Genomic DNA, 12,037 nt, shown 5'->3' on the forward strand with positions numbered 1-12,037 from the left:
ATGTGTTCTGATTTGTCATATCAACTGGGAAGCACACTTGATTTGTTCTGAAATGCATGTGATTATCCCCCCCCCCCCAATATATATATATATATATATATATATATATATATATATATATATATATATATATATATATATATATATATATATATATAATTAATTCAAAATATCATTGTTGCCTTGTTGATCTCTGTGTCTGTCTTGTCGTTTCAGTTAACGACATCCTACACCAAACACAGTGGTTAATTAGTAATTAAGGGCGTGATGTTTGGTAGTTTGTTAGATGTTTGGTCAGTGGTAGCATTATTTACTGTCTCCCGAGGCTTAAGAAAAGATCATGTAGCCGACACTGTACCATTGATCCAAAGGCGTCATGATTGATCACAATAGGGTATATATATAAACCATACATAAGTAGGCTTAGTACGAAAGTAGGCTTTGAGCTGACAGCATTCTGTTTACGCAAAATGTCGGTGATATTTCTCGTTCTGAGAATAATTTTTAATTATATTCCATGTTTAGCATTTCTTCAAAATTCCCGTTTCATAATGCAAGATTTTGTTGATAATCCACACGATAGAAACATGTTTCTGATGGATCATAAAGTCGAGTCCAAGGTATCATGTGCTGGTGCCTGTGACAGGGATGTGTTTTGTCTCTCGTTTTATTACAGCAAGGAAGAAAAACGTTGCCTTACCAACACCTTCGTACTCCATCCTTCCGAGTTAACCCAGAATACCCAAGGCTCATTTCAGTACTTTGTGAAGGAGGGTAAGTATCTGTGGTCTTAGTTGATGTGAAGTGTTCCTATTTTCTGGAATGACACTGGCAAACACGGTAACTGATTATATGTTCTGTGTTTTATGTCATAATTCAGGTAAATACCGACTTAAACATTAATATTTTATCTCTGAAACTATTTTTCTTTTATTACATGATGTCAACTTAACTTATCTGGCACTAAACCGGGTAATTATAAGTATATTAAAAAGTTTATACAACGTTCTGTAAAATATGGGGTGCCGTTTGTGATTTGGAAATTCGCCTTCAACAGTGGTGTAATTGTGCTGAAAGTATATCATCAAATGATTCACTTATAGTGTTGTTATACGTTTTACGTTTAGTATACTCGATCACTTACAAACTTCCCGATTATATATACATGTATCGTATGCTTTCAAAACGGGGATGGACCCGTGAAGATTCCGGGGTAGAATAGGTCTTCAGCAACCCATGCTTGCCGTAAAAGGTGACTATGCTTGTCGTAAATGGCGTATAACGGGATCGGGTGGTCACTGACAGGCTCGCTGACTTGGTTGATGCATGTCGGCGATCCCAATTGCGTGGATCGATGCTCATGATATTAATCACTGGATTGTCTGGTCCAGACTCGATTATTTACAGACCGCCGTCATGCAGCTGGAATATTGCTGAGTGCGGCGTTAAACAACAAACCAACCAACCAAATCAAAACGTGGCTGAGCACCCTTGCCACACCAGTTCCTCTAGGTCCGCTCATGATATATACGTCTTACTTTTAAACTAATGCTTCATGTCGGTACGTGTCATGGTCTGATGTGTCAGTGTCTAAATAAGAATACAAAAAATAGAATAAGTAATGCACTTCGTATTGTCATTAACGCAAACTGTGTCGTCACACTGATTAGGATATATCTCCATATGTTTGGTTTACCCAAGTACACATCAAACTACCATATGCAAGTACATATACATGTGGTATGTACAAGACAAGGGATACATTCCAACTACAAATGTTCATGTCAAAAGGTGTATTACGGACAACGTTATTTTATAACTGAACAAGGTGTGGGTGAGTGAGTGAGTGAATATGGATTTACGCCGCTTTTAGCAATATTCCAGCAATATCACGGCGGGGGACACCAGAAATGGGCTTCACACATTGTACCCATGTCGGGAATCGAACCCGGGTCTTCGGCGTGACGAGCGAACGCTTTAACCACTAGTCTACCCGACCGCCCCGGACAAGGTATGGGAAGGGCCCCTTTTGGTCCTACAATATTTAAGAGGTGACTTGTACTAGTCCGGACCAATACCGATTTAGTGCTAGCCCACTGATATACCATGCCGCAGTTTAACATGGATACCCCACTCAGACACAATTATACTGAATTCGAGCCGATCTCTCCTTGTCTTTTCCCCGTAATGCCTAGCGGCAGGCAAGGTAACAGCAAGTACCATATTTTAACTTCTTATGACGCGACCGGGGATTGAACCACCAACCTCTATTGACTGATACACCCGCCAGACAACGGAGGCCGTCCATAATTTTGGAGGAAAGCAAAACCCTTGGATATTGTGTATGTACTAACGCAGACAAGCAACAGTGTTTCATTTAAAGTGGTGTAAATGGTATGTTATTGAAAATAACGACATGATATGTGATCGTTCGTCTCATCAATGTTTTATCATAACAAACTCATTGACAAACCCATACCTGGTAACAGGAGACACAGCAACACGCCCTAAAAGAAGGGTGGGATAACAACTCAATTAACAATGTCACTATTGGCTATGACCAACAACACCTGCAACATGTGGGCGGGCATTATCCTGCTACATCGTGACGTTACGCCCCTGTATTTGCACACAGCCTGGAGCATGATCTCGAACGATGTCGTCCCGGTAGCGTACGCCGTTTAGTTGCCATTAACAATGATGAGTTGTGTTCTCCCATGAGTTGTGATGCCACCCCATACTATTACACCGCCGTCCCCATGCTGACGACTATGAGTAACGCAAGCGTCGCTGAAACGTTACACTAGACGCCTGTATGCCCTTGCACTACCATCAGAGCTTAACAGAAGAAACCTGGTCGATCACGTGTTGACCCATGCTGTTGAAACCGACCCCATAGCCTTGTGATGGTGCTGGGCGCTACACTGAAAAGCCTGCTTACAGCTGATCGGGATTCCCCTGCCTGCAGGCGGCTTTTGACGTTGCTTCTGTTAATCTTGGCATGTTGTTTAACTGTCACTGTTCGATTGACGCAGATGCAAAGCAATCAAAAACCCTGTACTTTAATACCGTTCATGGTGCTGCTGAACGTTCAGTGCGTGCAGCTACATGGCCCTTTTGTTAATGCACCGGGTACGTTTTTCCGAATCGTACGTGTTTCCCAACTAATGGTTCGCACGTCCTTGTTGTGATCATTTTGATCAGGGAAATTTGTCACTGACACCATAACACATTTAACCTCTTCATTTTGCATCTCTTGGTCCGCTAGTTTTGCTTTTATGGCCAAACATATCCATATTGCGTTTTGTCTTTTGAAGAGTATGTCACTGTCAATTACTACAAATATATTTACAACAGATTACACGGCTACTAAATTTTTTAACATATACCAATTAAACAAATTCTCGTTTTGTACTTTTTACAACACTACATTTATAGGGAAGGTTCAAATGTGTCAAAAATACGTATTTTAGAGGTTTTTAGTCGCATTTTGACCAAGTCTTTGATCATCTCTAAGTCACAGGCTTGCTCACAGTTAGATTTTCACATGAATTAGTTGGAAAAATCATCCCTTTCCCCTCATGTCAGCTATTCTTGTGCACTTGGACATGCCAGAAATAAAACACTTGCAGAGAAGTGGAAGAACAAAAGCCCTTTCACAGAAAATACATGATCTATCGAATATCGATGCTTCCTTTGAAGGAGGCACGGACTATAATGTGTTGAGAGACGGGTGGAAAGTCTTATTCCACTATATCTATATGTTGTGTCGGTCGGCATCATTTGAACAATTGTCTTAATGTATATTTAAGGAAAGTCCGGTTCGTGCCATTTGCTGATATTACTGCTGATATTATGGCTGATATAGGTTTTGTTAAATCCATTGTCATCTGATCATGCACTAGCTTTATGTATTGTACTACTAGCAAACATCTGCAGTGTCTGTCTATAGAGCTAATGATTTATCAAAATTAACTGACGACTAAAAGAAACTTTAGTATAATTTCATGTCACTCAAGTTTAAAAACCGCAGATGATAGATGCCTGAAGTAAAGTGTATTGAAAAGATGAAACTCTCAACAAAAGCAACATTTGAAATGACAGTTTTACACCACCCGAATCTGTCACGTCTTGAGATAGGGAAGCAAAAACAAGCTTTTAACGTAATGGGGAAAGGGTATGCACATCTAAAATCTCTTATGTTCAGTGACACGTCACATGAATAGCGTGTACGGCCAGCCCCTGCTACAAGACACGTAAAAACTCTCCGGCCCACAGAAAGAAATAAGTCGTCACTTGGGAAATGTCGCCATTCTTCTTGAAGGGCCTGGATCAGTTCTTGTTGGTTGCCCGGAGGATGTTGTCGCTGTCGACCACGACGATCTATGACATCTCAGAGGTGTTCTATGGGGGACATGTCTGGGGAGCGTGCAGGCCACGGCAACACGTTGACGTTGTTGGCTGCAAGGACGTTCTGTACGTTTCGGGCAGCACTGGGTCTGGAGGTCTCCTGCTGATAAAGGACACCCCGTTGTAGCTGTTGTAGAAATGGTAGGACAATCGGAGGAAGAATGTCATTCATGTATCGCCGAGATGTCAAATTTCTGTTAACGATGACAAGTGGTGTTCTCTCCAGGCCACAAATTCCTCCCTACACCATAACACCCCTCCACCATACGACACGCCCTCCTGGACGTAACATGCTGCCGTTTATTCTCCCCTTCGGCGGTAAACACACTGTCTTCCATCAGCTGTGAACAATCAGAACCGGCTTTCATGAGTGAAGACGACCCTCTGCGAGTCACGTCGCTGCCTACGACGTACAGTCCGGACCCATCTCAATCTCTGACGACGATGTTGCGCTGTCAATAACTGTTGTCTGTAAGGTCTGTAAGCCCTAATTCCTTGATCCCTGAGTCGCCTCGCCACTGTCCGTCGACAAATCATTCGTCGCTGATAACATCACTGTCAGGAATCGATTCCGGAGATGCAAAGTACGCAAGTACCGGTCTTCGTTGGGCGTAGTTACCCTGGGTCTGCCTGGGGACGGTCTGGTCTCCTAGTGGTTAAAGTGGTCGTCACGCCGAAGACCCGGGTTCGATTCCCCACATGGGTACAATGTGTGAAGCCCATTTCCGGTGTCCCCCGCCGTGATATTGCTGGAATATTGCTAAAAGCGGCGTAAAACCATACACACACACTCACTCACTCGTGGCCTGTCTGATGTGTGCCCGGTTTGTCTGTAACGTTGTATCGGATTAGTTACAGCAACACGGGAGCAACAAAAAGTTGTAGCAATGTGGGCATGGGTGGCTCCCATCTGTATCATACCGACGGCCCGTCCGCGTTGTTCGGGTGTCAGTCGTGCCATTTCTGTGGTGAATTGTATTCGTTTCATTTATAAAACCTTATAGCACGTGTACTTTTTGCTGCAAAAAACGTGTCGTGGACGTATGTCACTTTCTGGATACAGCATTGTTGTGTTTGGAAGATGTGTTTTGAATTTTGTCTGCTCTGTACAAGCACAGAATTTACGATGTTCATATGTGAAGAAAAACGTTAAAGAAATATGTTCGTTTTGTAACACAGTGGGGAACTGTTTGAAAATGTCTCGAAAAACAAACATTTAAGTAAAAAGAAAGACGACACAGCATAGCTTATTTTAAGCTATCATTGTAGCTTCGACGTGTGCAGTCACATTGAAACAAAAATTCCGTAAAATTATTTCCAAACCTCTTAAACTACTTTAAAAACAATTTGTTATGAAACAAATACAAAGTAACATCGACAGTGTGTAAACGCGGTCTCTAAGACGGCTCAACCATGCTTGTGTTCGAACATTGATAAGTTTCACTATTTTCTCCAGCATCACATGAAGATCGGGTGGTCACATTATGATTATCCCAAATACGTTATCCCAAAGGCATGGGTCCTTGCTCGTGCCATCAACAACAGGTTGCCTTGCCTCGATTCGGCTACATGCAGGCCACCGTTATTCTAGCGGGAAATATTGCTGACGGCAACAACATTCACTCAGTCCTTAAAAAAACAAAGCTAAATGGACAATTCAGTACAACCACTCATCTTTAACATATAGTGTTTGTTGTTAAACACTGCAATATTCCAGCTATATGACAGTATTTAAATAATCAAGTCTGACCAGACAGCTCAGTGATTGACCTCATGAGCATCGATCTACGAAATTGGGATACGATGACATGCAAGTCAACCAAGTCAACGAGACTAATCCTCCGATCCCGTTTGTCGAATCTTGCAACAAGCATAGTCGCCTCTTACGACAAGCATGGGTTGCTGAAGACCAATTCTAAACACAGTTGGATCAACTATTTAATTTTTCGATTTTCGAGATAATTTGGTAGCTGTGACGTTATATATTTACTGAGACGTTCATAAAAGAAAGATTACATGTACAATATCTACATACAATTCATATATTATTCAAAAGAGGTCCACTCATTTTCAGTCTTTTTTTTTCACAGTGATCAAGAGAACACGAACCTGCTCTGAAGTTAAACAGAATGATCCGGCCAGCGTTGAAGGCCACTATTGGCTCTTCCCTGAAGCCTCCAGTCTGTACGGCAACAGAGTGAGGATATACTGTCACAATATGACTGAAACAACCCCCCTGGAGTACATCTCCTTGTTGAACCCCAATGTCGGAGTGTTTCCCGCTCTGAGAAACGCAGATTGCACGAATGGGGTGGTAATGTCCTCGGGGCACGAGGGCACCACGACCTTCTACAAGGTCAAGGTCATGGTTGATTCAGTGGTGAGTAGATAATGGAGGTCTGTATTGTTCTAAGTAAGGGACGTGTGAAGTATTTAAATGACCTTAGTCATGTCACCATGACGCCGTATTTCCTTGGCACCATTTGGCTATGACACCACGACACCATTATCCATGTCACCATGACGTTATCACTTGCCATTACATCATGACACTTTTTCACTACAATATGACATAAATATGCCTGGGTACCAAGGGTTGTCAACATTAGTAGTTTATGTATGGATTATCTACGCCGTATAACACGGTGAGCCAAACCATCACAAAATAGTAACCTTGTATGGCCTTGATATAATTATTTTTTAATAAAGAATTTCAACAGCTCCCTGAAACATTCCCTGAAACTCACAATCATGTACGATGACTGACAATTAAAAAACAAAAACAATTCAGGATGACTGAAGTTAAATATATTTGCATGTCTTTTTTTAGGAGGAAGATACCATATAAGAATAAACCGCAGGTGGGAGTTTTATTGTAGATATCGTCTATTTCTGATATGAGATATCAACATCACGGAAGCCTCTTTAAAGATATCAGTAAAAAGTACATGCTTTAACAATATATACATGTATTTAAATAATGATTACTCCTTGAATAGAATCCGACCGCGGCAAATTTTGACTTTCACGCACATTTTCACAATTTTCACAATGTTCACGTCGATTATCTGTACTTTTTCTCCTGATACCGATTGTCAGATTTCTCCTACGTTTGGGTGCGATCGTTCGGCAATTGCGTTCATCTACGTTGCCAAGGTACATCTATGGGGAACAACTCATTAGATCTAGACACTCTGAATTTCGACGTCATCACCGTGCGAGTGCATGTTCGAATTTCAAGAAATGACGTCAAAAAATGTCGTGAAAAAAAGCCGCATTGTTCTTCATTTTTGCGATTTATCCCGTAGATATCTTATGTATACGAATTGAGACTTACTCACACTGAAGCACCACTGCACATCAGAACGTGTTTTACGGCGTTCATCTTTTCGCGAACAGCTCATATCATCAGTATTATGGTTTCTGCTTCAGTCATTTTATGCTTATGGAAATGGTTTTGTCGCTTCTATTTTAGAATCTGATCAGGAAACGTATCAGGGCAGTTGTTCCAAAAAATATATTTAGATATGATTGAAGTGAAAGTAATAATATTGGACGTTTATATTGCTTGTTTAATACATGTGTCTGCAGTTGAGCCACAGAGAACCTTACCACAGATGACGGGCATGTACATGTGTCAGAAGAAAGCATTAGCGACATGTATTTCATGTATTTATATCAAAGAATAAACTGAAACTGGAAATAAAACGAAGAGGCTGGGTCCATGATATTATCCTCTGTGCGACAAGGCAGCAGGCAGCAACAATCACTTCTTGAGCTGACGCGCTGCGTTAGTCTGGGTTTTTATTTATTTATGTCGACGATTTATTTATGTGCTGCTTTCGTGTTGCGCGGCCGATAGGGTAGCAATATAAAACCGGTCCCTTTCACTTGAGTTTAGGGAGCCATAGGGATCCGTCTTTTCGTTAACCTAGTTATCATGATCTAAACTCACAGGGCCCCGTAGGTGTCCTCGCCTCAACTTCGAATCAAAATATCTTCATACATACCCTATTTGATTGGCGTTTTCAGATAATTGTGACAAACAACTACGACTACACCTTTGCGAACTGGACAGGCAAGCGGTATCCCTATGGAGCAGCAGGAGATTGTTACTCCCCCCAGTCGTCAACCCAGAAGGGTCCATGTGGACCTGTTGGATCATTTCACATTAACTTTGATGGTACAGGACTGAGGACCTATGGCAAGGTCAGTGAAGGAGATTTCTTCAGGAGTAGCGTCATCATCTTCTCCAATTGTTTGAGAGGCATTACTTAGATGTTGACGGATGATAAAGTAGACACAATGTATGGATAACAACTTCTTTATTTACTGTTAAGATCGGTATAGATCCTTTTCCGTTGTCAAACAAGGCTGAAGGATGAGCATGGTACAGAATGTATTGTACAGGGAGATTAACGTGAGTGGGTTAAACAATGACAACAGAAGGATAATACTGAAACATGATGGACAGGGAACACTTGAACAGGAAGCCAACTGAAGAAGATTAAGTGTGATTATTACTTAATTAAGTCATAGTGGACGGATGGCATGACATAACTTTGATCTCTGTTGATTGGTGGCTTGTGGCGGCGAATGCGGACTGCTTCTGTTAGTTTTCTTTTTTTTTGAAGTCATGGAGGTTGTTGGAGAGGATTTGGACGTTTTCCCAGTTGATGTTGTCATTTGGGCAGTCGGTGATGTCAGCAGTTGTCGTTACCGTTAATCCTCCACCTGCTATATATGTATAAAAAAATAAAAAAATAAAGAAGTTGTTATCCATAAATTGTCTCTACTTTATCATCTTCTCCTTGAAAGATACTTGAGACACCAGGTGCCAGCAATACCATGTGTTATGGTTACGCGTAAAGCTTGCTTGTAGTCTTTTTAGCCTCAGTTTTGTCAGTCAGAAGACCCCTTTGTCTTGTTCATGTGTGTGATTACATGCAGTTCTACGGCTGTTTGTCTGGGGTGACGGGTGTACCTAGAGGTCTAAAGCGACGTAATTCGCTGTGCAGAGTTGCATCCCTCAGCCACGCAAGGATCCGATTATCATAGATCCAATTATCATATGAGACCAACATCACTGTGAAATACAGTGAAATACTGTTCACTCAATCCCTATTGTCTATCCTACAGACATCGTGGCGATCATCCAACGATACCAACATATCTTTCAAGGCTTCATCTTCGTCCAATATCAAGGTGATTTGTGGAGGATTATGTGGGTACTGCTACATCAGGGGACCGGGCCTGACCTTGACAGTTAACAGAGAAGAAAGTGAGTGCCAGGGACTATTGGGTTCATGGAATAGAACATGGGTGGGGTTAACAGAGGGGAATGTGAGAACCAGGGCCTATTAGGTTCATGGAATGGAACATGGTTGGGGTTAACAGAGGAGAATGTGAGATCCAGGGACTATTGGGTTCCTCGAATGGAACAAGGGTGGGGTTAACAGAAGGGGAATGTGAGAACCAGGGACTATTGGGTTCATCGAATGTAACGTGGGTAGGGTTAACAGAGGGGAATGTGAGATTCAGGGACTATAGGGCTATCGGTTTCATGACAGGGAACAAGGTGAGGATGGGGTGAGGTGGGTCGGGATTAAATGAGGAGTACAATGGTATGTGAAGTTCCGATGAGGTCAGGGAGAGATGGGGGTGTGATTGAGTGCGATGGGGATGAGATAGAGTGAGGTAGGCTGCCTACGGCCTAGGATTTCCTACAATTGTGATATTATTTTAGTATCATTTGAAGAATGTAATTTGTTTTGTTTATAAATCACCAATAGAAAAAAGAGTTCATTGAATGTTAAATTTGTTTACAAATGATTTAGAGCGTCAGACAACCTTCTCAGCATTTCGTCGGTTGATGGTATTATTCCATATTACTCATTCCTTTCTCTAACCGAAAACGGAAACAACTGATGTGCTTTTTAAACGATGCTAAAATTGTGTAGATTCTTGTCATGTGCTTGCGAGGAATATTCATTATTGATCAAATGATATAAATAATCATTTAATGATTTAATTGATATTTTGTTATGTTTACAGTGATCGATCAAGATTCGGCCATTGTGGTTGTCTAAGCGGCATTGTACTCGGTAATATTCCACTGTAAAATTACCTGGCGAAATGAATGTCCCAATACTTCGATATTCATTGCAGATTGATATAATGCCTGGCAATAATTAATGAATACTGCCTATGAAGATCTAATCAAGAAATAGACTTTTATTTATTAGTATCCACTGAGCATAACTTGGCACAACGTGTCAAATCCTTTTAACCCTTATCCTCATTGTACATCTGGCTACATTACCTATCTGCTATTTGTTATTCTTGTTGTAAATCTGGCTTTATCCAATCATATGTATGCTTCTTGTTATCTATTACCTGTTGTTGTCAATGTTTATCTGCTTATCGCAACGTGCCATGCATGTATACCTCTCATCACCTGGGATTGTTGTCACTCCAGCTTGATAACTGTGTCAGAATCTACATGGACAAGCGTCTATATGCAATAAACCAGAAGTTGTTATGCACATGGCTGTACGTTTTCTTATTTACTCACTACTTCTAGAATGCTCATCAAACAGTCAGACCAGTGCCCCAGATGGAATTTTCTATTCAATTCAAGTCTTTATTCTCAAATCACCACGATCGCAATGGCGATGACGTTTTACATTCAGTTTTAATAAGACGATGTGGAACTGCAATACATTTGGACTGGTTTATTAAACATGGAAACATATTTCTAGCGGACAAGAGTTTCTTTTAAACTGAGTTAACCGCCCGATTTCTTCATATAACTATAGTTAATCTGTTATGGCATGTAGTTTTGGGCCAAATGCCTTTTACTGAGCAAGCCTGTCTGTCTGTTTGTTAAAGTGTGGACCCAATCGCCATACAAAAACTCTTCAGTAGACGTGATTATTCGGGGCATTATAATTATATACTACTCAAAAGAAGTTACGGAGCACCCGATTCTTTCATATTCCTACATTTTTAATCTGTCCTTACTTAGCCTTATAGGCGTATATTCATACAGGTTAGATAATTCATAATAATTAGCTGAAAGAGGTTTAGAAATATGATTTATGAAGGCGTTACATTTGAACAGATGGTGATTGGATGTTCGAAATGATAATAACGAATATGATAACAAACTTGAAAGCAAAAGGTACACATAAAATGAGGTTATTTTAAAAGAGAAAGAATTTTCGATTGCGTGATTCTATTTTGAACTACTTTTTTATCATTGAAGGCCAAAACATAAATTAAACAAATCAGCTTGAACGCTTCATCTACCGACTTCTCGAAGGCCACCAGGTAACTATGTCCTACTGGACCCGTCTGGTCACATGGGCGTGCATGCACGACGGGTGAATCTCGTTTGTTTGTCATCGTTGTAAGTTTGTGATTAGGAATCCTTCATTATTTGTTGCTACCATTTTGGACGCTGTTTCGGTGAGAAAGTGTAGGTTCAAATATACGACATGATTATCATCCTTTGTCTGTCAGCACCACCTCCGTGACCGTGCTCGTGGGTTTCACAGAAGTGGTAAACGTCCAGAACCTGCATCACTTCTGGCTTTCCTCCCACATTTAGCTGACACGCCGTGAT

The 12,037-nt window shown here is 41.0% G+C and overlaps 1 protein-coding gene across 1 annotated transcript; it reads left to right on the forward strand.

The window, feature by feature from the left end:
* Positions 1–470: 470 nt before the first annotated feature.
* On the forward strand, positions 471–10,499 carry LOC139458358 (A disintegrin and metalloproteinase with thrombospondin motifs 9-like). The gene is made up of 5 exons (XM_071239766.1): positions 471–774; positions 6,501–6,790; positions 8,443–8,619; positions 9,550–9,691; positions 10,465–10,499. Exons 1-5 carry the CDS (start codon positions 471–473, stop codon positions 10,497–10,499), a joined length of 948 nt encoding a protein of 315 aa, XP_071095867.1.
* The last annotated feature ends 1,538 nt before the right edge of the window (positions 10,500–12,037 follow it).

This window comes from Haliotis cracherodii, unplaced genomic scaffold (assembly GCF_022045235.1).
Source record: "Haliotis cracherodii isolate W230 unplaced genomic scaffold, xgHalCrac1.p SCAF_12, whole genome shotgun sequence".
Classification (NCBI taxonomy): domain Eukaryota; kingdom Metazoa; phylum Mollusca; class Gastropoda; order Lepetellida; family Haliotidae; genus Haliotis; species Haliotis cracherodii.